General features: G+C 19.1%; 10 protein-coding genes across 10 annotated transcripts in view; 5 read left to right on the forward strand and 5 right to left on the reverse strand.

The window, feature by feature from the left end:
* PGSY75_0722400 (putative GTP-binding protein) overlaps positions 1–1271 on the forward strand; it is a gene marked incomplete at both ends in the record, with an annotated part of 1836 nt that extends 565 nt beyond the window's left edge. The window contains one exon of the mRNA XM_018785066.1: positions 135–1271. Coding sequence (XP_018642567.1) covers positions 135–1271 — 1137 coding nt within the window.
* A 455-nt stretch (positions 1272–1726) lies between these two features.
* On the reverse strand, positions 1727–2884 carry PGSY75_0722500 (putative cell cycle control protein cwf15; the record flags this gene model as incomplete). Its single annotated transcript, XM_018785067.1, has 2 exons — positions 1727–2595; positions 2830–2884. The coding sequence occupies 2 exons, from the start codon at positions 2882–2884 to the stop codon at positions 1727–1729; spliced, it is 924 nt and encodes a 307-aa protein (XP_018642568.1).
* An 815-nt stretch (positions 2885–3699) lies between these two features.
* Positions 3700–5562, reverse strand: PGSY75_0722600 (putative nucleolar rRNA processing protein; the record flags this gene model as incomplete). The annotated part of the gene is made up of 1 exon (XM_018785068.1): positions 3700–5562. The coding sequence occupies one exon, from the start codon at positions 5560–5562 to the stop codon at positions 3700–3702; it is 1863 nt and encodes a 620-aa protein (XP_018642569.1).
* A 1533-nt stretch (positions 5563–7095) lies between these two features.
* On the forward strand, positions 7096–7537 carry PGSY75_0722700 (hypothetical protein; the record flags this gene model as incomplete). The annotated part of the gene is made up of 2 exons (XM_018785069.1): positions 7096–7178; positions 7381–7537. 2 exons carry the CDS (start codon positions 7096–7098, stop codon positions 7535–7537), a joined length of 240 nt encoding a protein of 79 aa, XP_018642570.1.
* Positions 7538–8404: 867 nt separating this feature from the next.
* On the forward strand, positions 8405–10162 carry PGSY75_0722800 (hypothetical protein; the record flags this gene model as incomplete). Its single annotated transcript, XM_018785070.1, has 1 exon — positions 8405–10162. One exon carries the CDS (start codon positions 8405–8407, stop codon positions 10160–10162), a length of 1758 nt encoding a protein of 585 aa, XP_018642571.1.
* A 503-nt stretch (positions 10163–10665) lies between these two features.
* Positions 10666–12670, reverse strand: PGSY75_0722900 (hypothetical protein; the record flags this gene model as incomplete). Its single annotated transcript, XM_018785071.1, has 11 exons — positions 10666–10751; positions 10849–10939; positions 11044–11118; positions 11194–11274; positions 11364–11441; positions 11595–11712; positions 11837–11860; positions 11980–12154; positions 12264–12369; positions 12462–12510; positions 12615–12670. 11 exons carry the CDS (start codon positions 12668–12670, stop codon positions 10666–10668), a joined length of 939 nt encoding a protein of 312 aa, XP_018642572.1.
* Positions 12671–13706: 1036 nt separating this feature from the next.
* On the reverse strand, positions 13707–14633 carry PGSY75_0723000 (putative tRNAHis guanylyltransferase; the record flags this gene model as incomplete). Its single annotated transcript, XM_018785072.1, has 1 exon — positions 13707–14633. The coding sequence occupies one exon, from the start codon at positions 14631–14633 to the stop codon at positions 13707–13709; it is 927 nt and encodes a 308-aa protein (XP_018642573.1).
* Positions 14634–15386: 753 nt separating this feature from the next.
* On the reverse strand, positions 15387–16769 carry PGSY75_0723100 (hypothetical protein; the record flags this gene model as incomplete). The annotated part of the gene is made up of 1 exon (XM_018785073.1): positions 15387–16769. The coding sequence occupies one exon, from the start codon at positions 16767–16769 to the stop codon at positions 15387–15389; it is 1383 nt and encodes a 460-aa protein (XP_018642574.1).
* Positions 16770–17497: 728 nt separating this feature from the next.
* PGSY75_0723200 (hypothetical protein) lies at positions 17498–19126 on the forward strand (the record flags this gene model as incomplete). The annotated part of the gene is made up of 4 exons (XM_018785074.1): positions 17498–17837; positions 17971–18025; positions 18262–18324; positions 18508–19126. 4 exons carry the CDS (start codon positions 17498–17500, stop codon positions 19124–19126), a joined length of 1077 nt encoding a protein of 358 aa, XP_018642575.1.
* A 1368-nt stretch (positions 19127–20494) lies between these two features.
* The window catches only part of PGSY75_0723300 (hypothetical protein), a gene marked incomplete at both ends in the record, with an annotated part of 2208 nt that continues 1645 nt past the window's right edge, over positions 20495–21057 (forward strand). The window contains one exon of the mRNA XM_018785075.1: positions 20495–21057. This exon is cut by the window's right edge and continues 1645 nt beyond it. Coding sequence (XP_018642576.1) covers positions 20495–21057 — 563 coding nt within the window.

The following is a 21057-nucleotide window of genomic DNA, read 5'->3' on the forward strand; positions in this document are numbered from 1 at the left end:
ATTTATTCCTTTTTTTTTTTTTTTTTTTTTTTTTTTTTTTCTTTAGACCTAAGAATACGTTGAAGATGGGTTTAGTGGGTTTACCTAATGTGGGTAAGTACAAAAAAATAAAATATTACATATATGTTTATTAAATGAATATTATTTTATTTTATTTTATTTTTTTTTTTTTTTTTTCCTTGCTAGGAAAATCGACTACTTTCAATGTGCTAACCAAATTAAATATCCCTGCTGAGAATTATCCGTTTTGTACAATAGATCCACATGAAGCTAAAGTGACAGTAGAAGATGAAAGATTTGAATGGCTGGTTAAACATTTTAATCCTAAAAGTAATGTGCATGCATATTTATCTATTTTTGATATTGCCGGATTAGTAAAGAATGCTCATTTAGGTGAAGGGTTAGGAAATAATTTTTTATCAAATATTGCAGCTGTAGATGGTATATATCATGTTGTTAGAGCATTTGAAAATGAAGATATTATTCATACTGAAGGTAATATTAACCCAGTACGTGATTTAGATATAATAAATTCAGAATTAATATATAAAGATATATCCCATTGTGAAAAGAATTTAGAAGAAGTAACTAAAGTTTTAAATAGAAATAAAAAAGATAAAATAAAACAAAATGAACATGATGTTTTGACTGCTGTATTAAATTATTTAAAAGAACATAAGTGGATTAAAGATGGTACTTGGAAAAGTAATGAAATAGAAGTTATAAATGAATATAATTTTTTAACTGCGAAACCAGTTGTATATCTTGTTAATATGAGTGAAGCCGATTTTATAAGACAAAAAAATAAATATCTAGCTAAAATTTATAATTGGGTACAAGAAAAAAATAAAGGTACCATTATACCTTATTCAGCTGAAGTGGAACAAAAAATCCTTTCAATGGATGAAGAAGAAAAAAAACAATATTTCCAAACAAATAATATTAAACAAAGTATGCTAAATAAAATAATTAAAACAGGATATTATGAAATCAATTTAATACATTTTTTTACATGTGGTCATGATGAAGTGAAATGTTGGACTATCAGAAAAGGAACAAAAGCTCCACAAGCAGCAGGTGTTATTCATACTGATTTTGAAAAAGGTTTTATATGTGCTGAGGTCTATAAATATACAGATCTTGTCGAATATAAATCAGAAGGAGAAGTTAAAGCTAATGGAAAATATTTACAAAAGGGTAAAGATTATGTGGTTGAAGATGGAGATATTATCTTTTTCAAATTTAATGTATCATCAGGAGGAAAAAAATAAATTACATAATATATAAATATATTCATTTATAAATATTATAAAATTTCTATTATATCATTACTAAAATAGATCAAATTATTCACATATATATATTATATATATGTTATTTTTTTTTTTTTTTTTCATATTGTGATAATTGTCTTAGGGAGACATTATTTATTTTATATATCACGTACATGATTGTCTTCTTTATTATAATTTTTATTTTTTTTAAGCCAATTAACATTTAAAAAATTTTACATTTATTAAATAAATATATATATATATATATATATATATATATATTATGATTACCCATGGGGTGAATCTTTCAAAGAGTTATAAGAGGAACAAAAAAAAAAAAAAAAATATAATATAATAAAAATAAATCAAATAAATATATAAATATCATAAAACATGTGTACTCTCTTTTGGATGGTAATTATTTTCTTTTCTTTTCTTTTCTTTTTTTTTTTCTAATGAATATATTTAAATAAAAACTTCTTGTGAAAAGAACTACGTACAGTATCATTTATATATGATGGTGTTTTTTTTTCTTTTTTCTCACAGGTATTTCTAAAGATAGCATCATCTGTCCATTTTCTTTTTTTTGTACTCACTTCATCATTATCACTACTATCTTCTAAATTAATTAATGGGTTATTAGTTAATACATTATTTTTTTTTTTTTTTAAAAGTTCTTGTTCTTCTTTTTCTTTTTTAAGTTTTTCCATCCTTTCTCTTTTTAAATTTTCAAGTTCTCTTAGTAGTTCTTTTTCCTCTTCATCAGATTCGTCATCTTCACTTGAATTATTATCACTTGAATTATTATCACTTGAGTTATTATCACTTGAATTATTATCACTTGAATTATTACCACTTGATTTATTATCACTTGAATTATTATCACTTGAGTTATTATCACTTGAGTTATTATCACTTGAATTATTATCACTTAAATTATTATCACTCATATCATCCTCCGACATATCATGTTTGATTTTCCTTTTTTTAACATTTCTTTTATTCTTCATTTTTAATTTTTCCTTTTTTTTGTTTTTCTTTTTAGATTTTTTTGTCCATTCATCTCCAATAACATCATCTTCATCTTCTGGAAAGGGATTTTTAAAATCATGATTTGTCAATTTTTTTATATTTTCTATGGCTAGTAATTTATTACCTTTAACGTTTTCTTTATTGTTTTTATTTTCTAGTTGTATTAAATTATTTTTAATCATATTTTTATCTTCTACATAGTCACTTAAATCTCTTGTTTTCATTTTTAGGTGTCCTGGCAAATCTCGACTGCAGACTTTGAGTGTCTGACTAACCTTTCGATTCCCTCCTATAAGAAAATAAAACATTATCAATATTAAGCATATTATAAATATCAATATATATTATGATGTTATTATATAAAATAATAATTTCTTTGAGCAGTAAAAAAAAAAGAAAAAGAATAACATATATATATATTGTGTTCTAAATGAATAGCAACATTTTTAAAAATAAACACATATATATTATATATATATATATATTTTTATGTTTATGTTTATATTTATTTATTTCTTATTACCTTGATTATCACCTCCTATGGCATTATACCACGTTGGACGATGTGCTGTCGTCATGATCTTTTATTTATAAAATATAACAAATAAAAAAATATAAAAAATAAATGTTAAAAAATTACTTTATTATATTTATTTAATAAAAGTCTTCCAAGGAAATATTATATATATATATATATATATATATATATAAATCATAACGAAATTAATAATATATATATATATATATATAGTAACATTTACATATTTTATAAATTATATTATTTATATATTACTTTATTAATATAAAATAAAAGTATTTTAATTTATTTTATTTTATTTATATTATTTTAATTTTTTTTTTTTTTCCCCACCCAAATATCAATAATTAATGGTACAAAATGACGGTTGAAATAAAAAAAAAAAAAAAAAAAATTTATATAATGAAAAATATTCCTTTTTGAATTTATATTTTTTTTTACATATATATATAATTTTTTAAAAAATGAATTAAAGTTTTTTTTTAATAAATTTTAATTATAGAATATTAAAAATAATAATAATAAATAAAAATAATACAAATATATATTATATATATATAATATATATATATATTTATTATATATATAATATACATATATTTTATATATGTGGAAGATAATGTATAATTTTTTAATTCTAAGAAAATATTTTAATAATAAAAAAAGAAAACTATATATAAACAAAAAATAAATAAAAAATAATATATATATTTCCCATATTTTAATTATTTGTTTTGTCAAAGTACATATATATATATATATATAATATAATATATATTTATTACAAAAAAGTGTTAATTTTATCCTTGTGGATATATATTTTTTTTTTTTTTTTTTTTTTCTTGCTTGGTTTATTTAATCCGTTTCTTGTTCAGATTGTTTGTCCATAACATTTATATTTTTTTTATTTATTTTTTTTTTTTTTTTCTTATTTGCTTTTTTTTTATTATTATAAAAAGAATTATTATTATTTCCCTTTTTGATGTTTTTTTTATTAAAAGAATTTGTATAATTTTTTTGTTCATTATGTTTTAGAATATATGGGTTTATGTTTCCTATTTGGTTCGTATTAAATTTAATAGTATCTGCTGGTAATTTATCTAACAATAATTTAACTTCATTTTCTCTGACTTGTTTTTTTGTTTCATATGGGTTATTAAAGAATGTGTCTATATTAGCTATGCCTGCTCCTGGTACGAGTACCGTTTTTATTGAGTGTTTTAAACCTAAAGAACAAATATCTTCAAATGGTTGAAACGATATGGAATTAATTTGATCTCCATATACATTATGAGTTATATATAATTGTGGATTTGTAAAAAAATTATTATAAGTTCTAAAATGTGTATTCATTGAAAAAGCAACTAGAGATGTATCACTTATATCAATATTATTAATAATATTATGTGATTTATAGGATTTTATATATTCCATTTTTCTTATATCCCATAATTTATATGTTGAATCAACTGATGCTGTTATTAAATAATTATCATGAACACCTATAGAAGATATAGGTGTATGATGACAAAATATATCACATAAACATTTATCAACATTTGGAGACCATAAAGTTACATGTCCATTTTTATGACCTAAATATATTATAGCATCTTTTTTATTTTGTTTTATAATAGAACATGGTCCTCTTTTCGTTTTTTTTCTAGTTATTATATTACCAACTGATATATCTTGATAAACTAGTTCACCGAATTCACCTATTGATGTTAATAAAAAATGATAAGGTAGAAACACCATATTATATGTATATAATATATCCTTTATACAATTTATTTCCATTCCTGTATTATCATATATATATATATACTTTTTTTGACTAACTGCAAACAGTTTGTAATTATGTAATGTTGTATTACATCTAATCATTTCATCAACTTGATATTCACATAAACTTTCTAAATTATGTGTATCTATTAAACTTACATGTCCTTTTACTCCTGTCATTAATAAATATTTTCCATTTCTTGTATACGTACAAGAATAAGGACCCATATTTAATTTCAAATCAAATACTTTTTTTTGAGTACCTACATCAGCTTTATCATAAATATATTTTTGGCTAGCTCGCCTATTTATATTACCTTCTTCATCCTCAGGTCCTAAAGAATTTATCCCATCCTGTTCAACTGTGTAATTTTGATGAGTATTAAAATCAAAATCATTACGATTACAACTATTAATACTATTAATACTATTAATACTATTAATATCATTAATATCATTAATATCATTAATACCATTAATACCATTCATGTTATTATCATCATTATTTTGTGTTTCCATTTCTGTCGAATTTATCAATTGGCCTTTTTTTTTTTTTTTTTTTTTTTTTTTTTTTGAAGATGAAGCATTGTGAACCCCTGGTTCATTCATAGAATTATATTTTATATATCCCTCTTTCAGAGGCATAAATTTTGTATTTGCCAATATTTTTTTTGAAGACAATATAGCTAGCTTTACATCTTTATTTAATTGATTTTTTAATTTCCTATTTTTAATATTTTTTGCATTAGGTAAATTTTGGGGTAAGTCATTTTTATCAACACACAAATAATCTATCCTTTTCGATGGATTCTTTATTCTTTCTTTTTTTATATTCTTATGAGCTTTGTATAATATTTTATTTACGTTCACTTTTATTTTTTCCTCCTTAATCTTTTCGGGTTCCACTTTTTGTTCTACAAAGAGGCTGCTCATTTTTTTAACATAATTAAAAAAAATAAAATAAAAAAAAATAAATAATTAATATATATAAAGCTGGATCATGTGATAAATTAATTTAAACATAATGATAAGGATAAATATAATGATACATTAAAAGTATATTCAAATATAAAAAATATAAAAAATATAGTAAATGTAAATAAATAAATAAATAAATATATATATATATATATATATATATATATATATATGAACATATAAAAAGTTGCAAATATTTTAGATATATATTATTTTCATTTTATATAAAATATCATAGTTATATCTATATCTATATATATATATATTTCTTTTTTCTTGAATTATATTTTAAAAAAAGGAAAACGTAATATATATATAATATATATATATTATCTTATAAAAGGTTACAATATAATTATTTATAAGAAAAAGAAATGCAAACAAAATAAACAAATTTTTTTAATTAAATATATATTATATTATTAAACAAATATATATATATATATATATATATATATATATTTATATATTTATTTATTTATTATTTAATTTTTTTCTACATATAAAAAATATGAAACATTTTATTATAAAAATATAATTACCCATTCGGAATTTCTTTCTTAAAATAAATATATAATTATCTATATAAATATTTATATTATATAAATATATTATATACATATATATATTATATATATATATATATTTATATATACCTAAGTACAATTCTTTATATATATATTATATATAAATCATATATGCACTAAAAATTTATATAAATGCAAACAAAATAAACAAATTTTTTTAATTAAATATATATTATATTATTAAACAAATATATATATATATATATATATTTATATACTTATTTATTTATTATTTAATTTTTTTCTACATATAAAAAATATGAAACATTTTATTATAAAAATAAAATTACCCATTCGGAATTTCTTTCTTAAAATAAATATATAATTATCTATATAAATATTTATATTATATAAATATATTATATACATATATAATATATATATATATATATATATATATATATATATTTATATATACCTAAGTACAATTCTTTATATATATATTATATATAAATCATATATGCACTAAAAATTTATATAAATTTTCAAAAAGAAAAAAAAAAAAAAAAATACAAATATATATACATATATATTATATATATATATTTATTTATTTAAAAAAATAATTTACATATTTTTATAAATCACCAAATTAAAAAAAAAAAAAACAAATACACAATAAAATATATATTTATATAATATATTATACATATTAAATGATATATAGTTTGGCACAATAGTATACATAAAAAATATTTTTTAACGTTGAAGGGAAATTTTATAAAATATTTATGTAAATTATATATTTATATATTTACAATTTAATATACTTACATATTTGTGATTTATCATTATAATATGTACATTTATATATGATAACTTATTCTTTAGTTCTCTCTATATATATATATTTTTTTTTTTTGTACATTCATTATAAAATAAAATAAAAATAATAATAAAGATGTCAAAAGCTGTATATTCTAAAATATGGATGAGTACAAATAACTTCCACACAAGGAGAAGATACGGATGGTTTAAAGTTTGGTAAGACCTAATAAAATAAAATAAAATAATAAAATTTGGTTGTGTATAAAATATATGTTCATCCAAAAATTTTTTTTTTTTTTTTTTTTTGAAAAGAAATTAATCACCTGTTCATTATATATATATATATATATATATATGTATATACTTTTTATTATGTATATGATTATTTTAATTTTTTTTTTTTTTTTTTTTTAAATAGTTCTCGCTTTAGCCCATGGGTATACGTATGGGCAGTTTATGCCGTGTCTATTGTCTTTCCTGTTTTTGACGATGAGTATAAGAAATTCTTAACCTTTGGAATATGGAAAGAAAGTGATGTTGGTTACAAAAAAAGTGCTCCTCAACCTTATAATTAAATATATTTTTTTTATGTACAGTTAATAATTTCTAATTGAATGACAATATATCTTTTTTTCTTTTTTTTTAAAACTATACCCTTACAAAGGTTTAAAAAAATAATTAACTATAAGTTTTATAATATTACATTATAAAATCACACGAGAGTTAATGTAAACATATTTTTTATTTATACATATTATTTTATGACTCATTATATATATATAATTCTTTTTTTTGTAAAATACCCAAGAGAGAAAAAAAAAAAAAAAAAAAAAAAAACGTACCTATTGTGCGTATTAATTTATTTATATATATATATTTTTTTTTTTTTTATGTTTTTTTAAAATTATATAACTTATACACATACAACATTCAATCTACTGTGTACATATTAAACTTTGAAATTTTTAATATTAAAAAAAATATATTTCTTAATATAAAATTATAAATAAATATTATACAATATGAATTAATTATTTGTGTACTGTTTATAATATATATAAGTAGCTAAGTTCACTGCATATATGTCTTATCAATTTTGTATCATATATCACCAAAACGGAAAACAAAATGAAAATAAAAATAAATAAATAAATAAATAATATTAAATAAAATAAAATAAAATAAAATAAAAATACAACGTTGTCTAAACGATTAAGTAAAATATATATATATATATATATATATATATATATATATAATTATATTTTGTCCAAACTAATACCGTGGTTTTTTTTTTTTTTTTTTTTTTTTTTTTTTTTACATATATTTTTAAATTTAAGATTATGTTCTACACAGATATTAAAACACTATTTATACAAAATTATATACACCTTGTCAAATAATATATATATATATATATATATTTATTTTTATTGTATACCATGAGACTTTATTTGTTCCTACTTTTTTGTGTGTCACCATGTTTATATACCTTATTTGTTAAGGGAAAGGGACATGAAGAATATCAAAGGGAAGTCGAAAAAATAAATATAAATGATAACAAAGAAAATGTTAGTATTCATGATTATTTATATAATATAAGAGATGAAGAAAATATTAAAAACAGATATCATAATAAATTGAAGGATAGTATAACAGACGATGATGTACATAGTACTACCCTCTTCCCAGATGCAGAAGAACTGTATAATTTTTTAACAACCGAAGAAATAAAAGGAAAGAATAGAAATATTTTTAATCACTTAAAAGGATCTGTAATTAAAAATAAAATGACAAAAACAACGTTTTTAGATTTATACAAGTCTGCAATGAATCTCTTTGATGTAGATGGATATACATTCTTATTAAATACCGTAATGCATAAACATTATAATGATCGTTTTGTTGAAAAGGTTAAGAAAGTTAATATATATACATCACACTGTGATGAAGGTGTAGTAGAACAAGAAGATGATGATACAATGAAAAAGAAAATGAAAAGAAAAAATAAATATACATATGAAAATATAAATACCAAACCAAATAGACATATTAATAATTTACAGAATAATAATATAGTGGAATATCCTGGAGGACCTATAAGATCTACTTATGGTAATAATTTATCTAAATGGATGAAAGATTCTTTAGAAGATATTACAACACCAGATTCTATTAAAGAACCTGGATTAGGTAATATGTTAATACAAAGTTTAACAATGGTTAAAGGTTTTATACAATCTGTTGCAAGTTCTGTAGTAGATATTGTGCCTCCTTTAATACCCCCACCTATATGGATTAATAGACCTTTGCCATGCTTACCTATGATAACAGGAAAAAATTGTTTGGGTTCTATTTTGTATCCAATTACAGCAGCAGAATTTATAACTGCAGATATAACAGATTCTATAATGAACGGAATAATATCAAGTTTTCCATCTAAATATGCAAGTAAAATAGGCAAAACATCAGAAACACAATATAGAATATGTGCTATGGCTTATTTAGGTATGTATTGTGCATCTCTTTTTCCTATATGTTGGTTACCTATAGGTTTAAAAGTTGCAGAAACTATGCCTATATGTTTTCCACAATGTTTAGCTACCTTAATTGCATGTCCAGGGTTTTGGCTAGATGACATTGAAGGACCTTGTAATAATACATCTGTTCCTCCATTTTGTTCTTTTTCAATATTTGTTAATCAAAAACTAGTACCTCCTCAATTAACATCTTATGATAATTCTCATTCATATCCTTCAACATGCCCATCAAAAGATGAAGATTATGATATACCAGATGATTTATATGAACATAAAAAGAGTGATATAAATAATGTATTAGGTAAGGAAAAACAAAAATATTTACCTACAAAAATATCATTACCAAAATATCCAGATTTAATACCTAATATAAATCCTTATAAACAACATGATATCAAACAAGTAGATAAATGTAAATGTATGCATATTATACAAATGTGTAGATTAAAATATGCTATTCCAGTAATAAAAAACACTACAAATATTATTTATAAAAATTATGAACAACCAACTGAAATGTCATATAAACAAAAAAAATGTTGTCACATATGTAAACCTATATGGGAAATTCTTTTTCCTTCTAAGAATATAATAAATTTGAAAGGTTCCCCTGTATATCCCAAAGGAAATAATATTTTCTCAAGTATAATACATAAATGAAAATATAAAATATAAAATATAAAATACTTTAACAGGGGAGAAAAAAAAAAAAAAAAAAAAAAAAGAACAATTTACTACCAAAATGCATGTGTTAACACATTTGAGGATAATTTAATGGCTACTATATACAACAAGAAAAAAAGAAAAATATTATAAATTAACATTTGAAAAGTATCATCATATGTCTTCTTTTTTTTTTTTAATAAATTATTTTTTTTGAACTTTTTATTTATTTTGTATGAATGTGGGAGCATATTAAAAATATATGCTTTATATATATATGTATATACAAAAATGTTAACAAAATTAAAATAAAGGGGTATTTTTCCTTTTATATAATATTTGAATTTTTTTTATAATTAAAATGATAAATTAAAGATGATGAAACAAAGAACTAAATTATTTAAAAAAAAAAAAAAAAAAATTATATTGACACATGTTATCATATATATGTATGTATATATAATGGATTAAAAAAAAATTTATGAAGGATTAACAGTTCTTTAAAAAAAAAATGTAGGGTTATCATTTCGTGTCAAAACGTATCCTATTCTTTTTCCAGATCTATAAGGTGAAGGTTTTCTTTCACCTAAAAGAGAAATATGTACAGAATATGTATATATGTATATATTTATGTATTTTTTTTTTTTTTTTTTTTTTTTTATAATTATTTGAAATCACAGTACAACTGAAGTTTATAGAACATTGCTTATTTTTACATGTGTCGTTTACATGAAACGTTCTTCTTTTACATTCCACTATAGGAATGAGGTTGTTCTATATAAAGAATAAAAAATATATAATATAAGAATAGTATAATATTGCAAATAAATCAATACATATCTGTATATATATATATATATATATATATATTGTTATACGTTTAAATTTCTTTGAAGAAATACAGGCTTGTATTTATTTATTTCCTGTTCATGATCTTTGGGTACACAATTCATCTACATAAAATATAAAAAATATGAACATTTATAAAAATATAAGTAAATTCATATATAGTGATTTATATATTTTACCTCCAATTTTGATTGATGTAATTGAATTAATTTTTTCTTAGAATTTAACAATAAAATATTTTCTTTGGGGCATAGAGATTTCTACAAATAAATAATAAATATAATAAGATATGAAGAAAAAAAAAAAAAAAAATTCTATAATGTACATATATTTTTTTTTTATTTTGTACCTCCAGATGAGTGACGTAATATTTTTTATTTTTTTTAGGAATAAAGGAATCTTCACTTATTTTTGGAACTAAGCAAGTCTACATAAATATATATATATATATATATATATTTATTTATTTATATTTAATGTGAACAATATATTAAAGATATTTATATCAATTAATTAATCCAATTAGCAGAATGAGTAATATGTACACATACATATTATATTTTTTTTCTTATATTCGTACTGTCAAGTTATCTACATGTCTATATATTTTTTTTGGTGAAGGCAAGTTATATTTTAAAACGTCAACTCCCCATTTGTTTGGATTTTTTTCTAAACTATAGTTGCTTATTTTTTTAGAGCTACATGGAAATAATTTAAATTTTATTTGGGTTATTCAAAAATATATTAGTTGATATATAAATATATATATATATATATAGAAGCATATTATTTATTTATTTATATATTTATTTATTTTTGTACCTTTTCCTTTCCTTTGTATCAGTGCTAAAAAGTAGGAAATTATAATAATTAAAACGACAATATCAACGATGCATTATATAATACATATAGAGAATAATATATAAACATATATAAATATATATATATATTATTTTTTTTTTTACCTCAATTCTTGTTTTGAAAATATAAAAAGATTTCTGACATCGGGAATATTTTTTTTACCATACTTTTCATTTGATACATAGTTTATATTTTTTTGAAATGTTTTTTTAAATTCTAAAGAATTGTTACTAACAAACCTTTTTTTGGAATTGTTGTAGTGATTTATTTTTTTGTTATCTATGATGGTATATATAAAAAGTGGCAGAATTAAAAGGAATACAAACATATATATATATATATATATCATATACTTTATATATATATATATTTTTAGATATAGTTATACCTATAATATCATTCTCTTCAACACAGTCAAAAATGGAAGATTTATTTCGATGGTTAATATTTCTTCTGCTAGATTTATATTCCTTTTCCGTTGTGTCAGAAAAGAACTATAAATGTAGATAAAAAATAATTCACATATATATATATATAGGAAGAAAGAAGTATATAAAGAAATAATACATAACATTTTAATTTTTACTCTACAAAATGTTGACTCATGACTTTGGGAAGGTTTTCCAGCAGGCAGACTAAGAAGAAATCAAATAAATAAGAATTAAAAAATATATATATACTACTATATATATATATATATATATATATTTAAAACTTTATAAATAAAAAATATTATTACTTTCTAAATTTATTTGTTATGGGAAGTTGAACAGGTTGAACGTTTAAGCAACTCATTTTTAAGTAATATATAATTTTTTAAAAAAATTAAAGTATAATACAAAAATAAAAAAAATATATATATATATATAAAATAAAAAATGTAAAATATATAGTTTAACAAATGTTAAATGTTTAAGGAGAAAATAAAGACACATACAAAAAAAAAAAAAAAATACAAAAAAATGTTCTGGCTTATTTCTATCTTATATTATTCGTTTTCATATTAATGAAAATTTATTTTTCTTTTATAAATTTTTTTTTAATATATTAAAATTTTAATTTTTTTTTTTATGTACATGTTATTTTGTTTTATAACTTTATTTAAAAAAAAAAAACAATAAACAATAAACAAAAAAAATACGAAATGAGAATATAAAAAAATTAGTAACAAATCCTGCATTCTTATGCAAAGCTCTATCAAGTATATAAGAATATACTTCCTTTTTTCTCAAAAACTATATTTATATATAGGTGTGTCCACAAATAGTATATAAATAAAAAAATACCTTTTTTTTTTTTTTTTTTTGGAAATTCTTAAAAATATAAAAGACTTGAAAAATTGTCTAGTAAATATTACATATAAAGTAGCAATGTTTGAATAACAAAATGCATTTCACTAAATATAGGAATGATAAATTGTTCTTAGTTGTATATAATGTGTCATAAGAGTTGATTAAATAAGTGGAGATATTCTCTTATATTTTTAAAAATAAGACTCTTGATCTGAATGCACACAATAAATTATATAAATATAAAACTATATATAAACATGTATCATCATGTTATATATATATATATATATTTATATTTATGTGTATTCTCTTTCCCTTAAAAAAAATAAACACATTTATATTTTTATTTTTTACGGAAAGAAAAAAAATTTAAGGAATACACATTCTTACATATATATATATATATATATATATATATATATATATACCATATAATTATATGGAAAGAACTAATAATTCTTTTCTAATGTGTATCATTTATTTCTATTTTTTTAAAAAGGTATAAAGTTATATTTCGATATAATGTATACATGGATTATTCATTTTTTTTCCAAGTCTTTTTTTTTTTTAAAAATATAATCATACTTATCCCAGAATTTTTCACTAACTAAATTTTCATGAGAAATTATAAATTTTGGAAGACTTTCATTTCTTAATTTCTCGAATTTTTTTATATCATTATTATCAATAAAGGTATTATTATTATTATTATTATCTATATTATTTGATGTATCATTATCATTATTATTATTATCATCTATATTATTTGTTGTATCATTATTATATATAGTTCCTAATCCCTCATTATTTTTTTGGAAAGTTTTATTTCTTATTATTATAGTTCCCCTTCTAAATATTTCTGGTAAATTATTATAATTTATATTAAATCGTGAGAAAAGTAATTCGTTTTTATCTTTAGTTTGTGTTGTTAATAAAAATTTATGTGCTTCATCATTTGTGTAATTACCATGTCTGATTAAATTCCAGAAACATTCATTATATTGTGTATTAATATGACAATCCACTTGTCTCCAAGAAAAATAATCTTTTATTTCTTTTTCATTAGGATAAACCACAATTCTAGCATCAAAAGAAGGTGCATATAACAACTCTTTTTGAAAAACATCTTTCCATTTATATAAAAAACAAGATGTAAAATACGATACGACATTTGTTAATATCTTGTCATATCTTCTATTCCATAATTTAGTACTTTTATTAAATAAAAAACTATACTCATCTGAATGACCATAACATAAATCTATATCATCAAATTTTTTTAAAATATCAAGAGCACATTCATTCATTAAATTTAATCCTTCCATATCATTTGGCTTATTATAATTATGTGCCTTTACAAAATGTTTAAAATCACACCCATCAATCCTTACAATAAAGTAGCAGTTTAATAATATCTTCCTTTCTTCTTCAAATAATTTTACATAACTGAATTTGCTGTTAGCCATAGGTAAATTATAATTCGTTTAAATCAAAATATAAAAAAATATAAAAAAAATTAAAAGAAAATAATTATATTTTATATAATATTCCTACATAAATATATAAATAAATATATATATATATATATATAATATTCATCACTTGCTACATTATGAGTGTTTAAAAAAAAAAATAAAAATACTTAATTTTATTTATACCATCAACCTTTTCGTTTCATTTTTTTTAATTTGGGGCTTTAGTTTTTGTAAAATTACAAACAGCGAATATCACCGGAAAAAAAAAAAAAAAAAAAAAAAAAAAAAAAAAAATACATGTATAAAATGGCTAGTTAACCCTTATACATATATATATATATAATATATATGTATATATATTTATTTAAATAGAACAAAATTAATTTTTGAAGATTCCAAAAAATTGAAAATATAATATATAATAATTTAAAAGAATAAACAATTATATTAGAGATATTTTTTGTGTTTACATAAATAAATATATACATATATATATGTATATATATTTGAAAATGATGTGGTATAGATTATAAAAAATTATTCAATATCGAATGATACGCTTTATAAAACGAAAAACATTGGACATTATATATATATATATATATATATAATTTAAGAATAAAATAAAATTAAAATTTGAATATCACAAATAATTCATTTAAATATAAAGGCAATAATATATACATATATATATATATATATATATATATATATATATATATATATAATATATATATATTATATTTACAATGTTAATTTTTTTTTTTTCAAGATATGCAGGAATTTTTGCATTACTATTTCCAATTCTTCTGCATTAGAACAATTTAAAATATCTTCATAATAACCATTTAATAATGTTTTATATGTAAAATACAATCTATTTGTTCTACATTTTGTTTTGCAGTTATTATTTGAATGATCAGTTATATTTTTATCTATTTCTTTTTTATAAAACACCTTTTCTAATTTATTCATAAATAATCCCTTCAATCTAGCATATATCAATTGTTTGTAATATAATTTGAATTTATTTTTATGTGGTTCTATTGAATGAATTAATTTATCCCAATGAAATATATCTGTTTGACTAGTGAAAATATTTATCTTATTAATTATTACTTTAAATAGATATTCATTGTCTAAGGTAAATGCCATATGTAAAAAATATTGAGAATATAAGGAATTTAATTCAAATATTTTTGGTCCATATATATGAATTAATTCTGAAAAGCAAAATACAATTTTTCCAATAAAAGTAATTATTTCTGTACCTATTAATTTTTTTGAAAGTATTTTGTGAATTAATCTTCTAGCATCTGCTGGATTGTGTATATCCCATTTATTTGTGTAACTGTTGAAAGGATATATTTTAAATAATGTATGTATAGTTGTATTATAAAAAAATGGAAAAGTTAAATTGGAAATTTCCTCTTGAAGTGTTAATTCTGAATCTTTTTTTAATATAATATTTTTACATAACATTTTTATAAAAAATAAAAGAGCATTCATTTTTCTTATAATATCATCTAATTGTGCTTGAATCGTTTTAGATATAGGAAAGGTTATTACTTCTTCTAATAAAAATAATATATCATTTTTTTCACAATAGTTTTTATATATGTTATCATCATTTTTATAACTTTGATTTCTTAAAAAAGGCTGAACATTTTTTTGTAATAATAAGAAAGGAGATACATTTCCAATTTTTTGTTCTATGTTTTGTTCCATTGATTCTTTTTCTTTTTTTTTTTTTGAAAACATATCATCATAAAATATATTTTTTGAATAACATACATTTTTTTCATTTTCTACTATATTTTCATATTCATTATAAGTAAGATTAGTTTTTAAACCATCATATTTTTTACTTTTACAATATATAAAATCAGTAATCAAACATGTAAAAATACATTCATGAAATTTCTTCATAAATAATACGATAGCTAAATCTAAGGCTGTTCTATTACATTCGTCTCTTATAAAGGGTGACGCGCCTTGTCTAATTTCAGCTAAGCAAGTAATTACATCATTTTTTTTTAAATAATAATTAATTATATGTTTTTTCCTATACAAATTTTCAAAATCATGTAATTTCTTATCATATCTTATTTTGTTAGGAAAATCCATATTTTCTTATCTATAAAAAGTAAATGAAATATTAAAATATGTTTGACAACGAACAAAAAGATACAATTATTTATTAAGAAAAAATAAAAATATTATATATATATATATATATATATATATATGTATATGTTATTTCAATTTTTTTTGAAAAAAATATGTATATGCCTGACCAAGTCATAATAAATCGCATAATGGTTGTATAGAGATAATGAAACTCAAAAAAAAAAAAAAAAAAAAAAAAAAAAAAAAAAATTATATATATACATATAATATATACATAATATTACAATGTAATTACAACAAAATGAAATATATTTTCCATTTTGTAGGTACTACTAAATGAATACAATTAGTAAAATATTACAAACGTATGAATTATAAATACATAAAATATTCTTCTTTTTTTAATCATTGGGCACTTGTAGGCACCTTGAATATTTGTATACTTATTGAATTGGTATTATAAGTAAAAAGAACAAAAAAAAAAAAAAAGGAATTATATTTATAATGCCTTAAAAAAATATATATATAAATAAATGGACACATATATATATATATATATATATATATATATACATATAATATTAATAACATTATATGGTATATTCTCCTATATATGTTGTTTAATTTTTTTTTTCTTCTTCCTTGATAAAAAAAGAATTACGAATATTCAAAAATTAATTTTATTCCACTATTGCTTTGCAATCTATATCATATATATATTCAAAATGAAGATGAAAAAAATAACATTATTTGTTCTCTTTTATTTTATGACTGCTAAATTATGCCAGTTTGAAAAATCATTATTTAATTATTTAGGCGAAGTATCTTTTATAGAGCCCTTTGAACATTTGTTTGAAAAATGTCTTGAAATTCCTAATACTATTTGTTTAGGAGGTACTGGTACTATTATTACACCTCATAGTTTTCATAAAGGGTTGATAGGAAAGTGGACATTTGATGATATGTATGCTATTGACTATAGTTCATATAATAATCATATGCACAAGTATATACGACCTGGTCCTGGTTTCAATGGGCATGGTTATAGTGGAGCCTTCATTGGAGGTAAGGTCATAAAAAAAAAAAAATAAAAAAAATAAATAAATAAATATACATATAATATATTTTTTATTTATATACATATAATTATTCCATTTCATTTCATTTTATGTTATTTAATTTTTTTTTTTTGATAAAGATGTTTCTGGTTTTGTTCCTTCTAGTGATAGTTTAAAAACAACTGAATTTACCATGTTTGTTTAAAATACAGAATTATATACATATATTATATATCAATGTAATGATAATATATATATATATATATATATATATATTTAATATTGTTAATAATAAAATATATAAAAATGATAAAGAAGAAAAAAGATGATATTTTAATATTCTATATATATATATATCTACACTTATGTGTTACAACATATTATGAAAATTTTTTTCTTTTTTTTCTTTTTTTTGATTTTTATAAATGCAGAGTTTTTTGGATATATTTGTTAGAAAGATCAACTAGTCATTTTCGCAACATCATTTCACAAATGTACAAGAATGAAAATAATAAATATAAATAAATAAATAAATAAATAAATATATATATATATATATATATATATATATTTCATAAAGCCTATATGTATCATTGACTTAATGAATAATTATTTTATTATATTTATTTAATATTTCATTTTTCATGGTTTATTTTTTCTTTATAATTTTTTGAAAGAGATAAAGAGAAGGATACAAAGATAGCAATATTACTACATGCACATATAACTAAATTATCCGTTCGCGTGCTCGGATTTGATAATTATAATGAGGGATTATCATCCTTTGGTTATATTCCTTTAAGAAGATGGACAAATGTTATAATAACATTGAATAATAAAGAGATAGCTATATATATAAACGGAATTTTTGATAATTCAGTGTCCTTAAAAAGTAAAGTTGTTGAAAAATCAGGTGATTTAACAGTTGGAAAAAATATGAATTATTCAGGATTTAATGGATATTTAGATGAATTATATTTTTACAATACAAGTTTATCAATTTCAGAAATAAAATCATTTTCATTACCAAGTGTGACTGGAATATATGATACAGATTATGTATATGTAGGAAATTATAATTGTAATTATAATACAGCTATTAGTAGTAATTTGTGTAAAAAAAATTATCGATTATGTTCATTAAATGATTTATATAATGGAGGAGCTATTCATTATGCAAGGATAAATGGCATCCTCATTGAAAAATCAAACTTATGGACTTGGGATATATCAGAAACATCATTTGAAAAAGATGAAAAGAGAATTGCTTTATGTTGTAAAACATATGAAGAGTGAACAGGAAAAAATATATTATTCCAATATGAGAGTTTACATGTACATAAATAAATAAATAAATACATACATACATATATATTATATATAGGAACACCAAATTGATAATTAAATTTTTATATTTTTTTAGACAGACTGTAATAATACATAAATGATATATATTGAATACCATTTGAATATATGAAAATATATTTTTTTTATTATTTTATTATTTTTTTAATTTAATATTGGTTGGAAGTTTAACTTATTTGATTATTTAAAATATTTCTTCATTTTATTGACATATATTTTGAGTCTTACGGAAAACATGTATATATTATATAAATATGTAATAAATGACATATATGTATTATTTTATATTTTACCTTTATATTATATATATATAATAATATTTTTTTTTTTTTTTTTTTTTTTTTTTTAAAAAATTCATTTTGGCTATTTAAATGATTTATTTTTATGTTTATTTTTTTTTTTTTTTTTTTTTTAATTTTTTCACTCACATTTGCATTGACCAAATAATTATTTTTTTATGATTAAAATTTTTAATTTATTTTACAAATTTGATAAAATTTTCATTATATTAAATTAAAAAAGAAAAGAATATATTATATATATTATATATGTATGTATGTATATATATATATATATATATATATAAGTAAATTTTTTTATATTTTTGCTTTATTATTATATATATATATATATATATATATTTATTTATTTATGTAACCCTTTATTATACAACATGTTGTTTTTTGTGTGCAATATTTCATAAAAAAAAAAAAAAAAAAATAAAATATCATGAAACAAAATGTCGTTTTAATTTTTTTAAATATGTCTACATTTATAATTAACATTTCATTATTTTTTTTCATATTTTTACAAAAATACAAATTGGTAAACATATTCAGTTAAAACAAGTGAACATTATTATATATATATATATATATATATAATTTTTCATAGTATTAAATAAGACATATATATATATATATATATGTTCATGTGAATTTTATTTTATTTTGTATTGTTTTTATTTTTTTTCTTTATTTTTTTGTTGTTTTCTTTTTTGTTTTTTGTTTTTTTTTGTTCTTTGTAAAAAAGAAAAAAAAACATACATTTGGTTATAACTCATTAGTGATTAAATATCTATTCCCATCTCATTTGTCAATTAAAAAAAAAATATATATATATTTATTTACATTTACATGTTTTATTTTATTTTTTTTTTTTTTTCTTTCTTTCTTTTTTTTTTTGTTAAAGTCACAATTTTAAAAGATTAAAAAAAAAAAAAAAAAAAAAAAAAGTGAGAAGAATTAACAAAAAGACATACACATATATTGTCAGTTATATATATATTTGTTTGAAAGAATGATTCAAAATAAAGACATGGATAAAGGGATAGTTAAAAATGATGGAAATGTGGAAAAAATAGAAACATCAGGAGTTTTTAATTCACCTGATTTTGTTGATATAGATAAAAATAATATTAAAAGAAAAGCTGATTATATTGATGGAGTATTTGAAGGATTAAATAAAAAAAATATTTCAAATAGTAATATTGTTTCAACAAATTTACTAGATAAGAAACAACAAAAAGATCATGATAAAATTAATATGATGAATAATATTTCAGATTTAAAAAAAAATGAAACATCATTTACCAAATTACTTAATGAAAATAATAATCAATGTAATTCATTTAAAGAAGATAAAACAAATAATAGTAAAAAAATTTGTGTATTAAATAATCCGGATGAAGAAGAAAAAAAAAAAAAAAAAAAGGAGGATAAATATGACAATAAATTAAAGGATAAATCAAATGAAAGTCTAAATAATAATTCAGAAGATAAATTAATTAATAATTTAAACAATAAAAAGGATATTAAAAAGGATATGAATAAAGGAATATATAAAGATAATCAAAATAATAT

The sequence above is a fragment of the Plasmodium gaboni genome, chromosome 7, assembly GCF_001602025.1.
Source record: "Plasmodium gaboni strain SY75 chromosome 7, whole genome shotgun sequence".
Lineage (NCBI taxonomy): Eukaryota > Apicomplexa > Aconoidasida > Haemosporida > Plasmodiidae > Plasmodium > Plasmodium gaboni.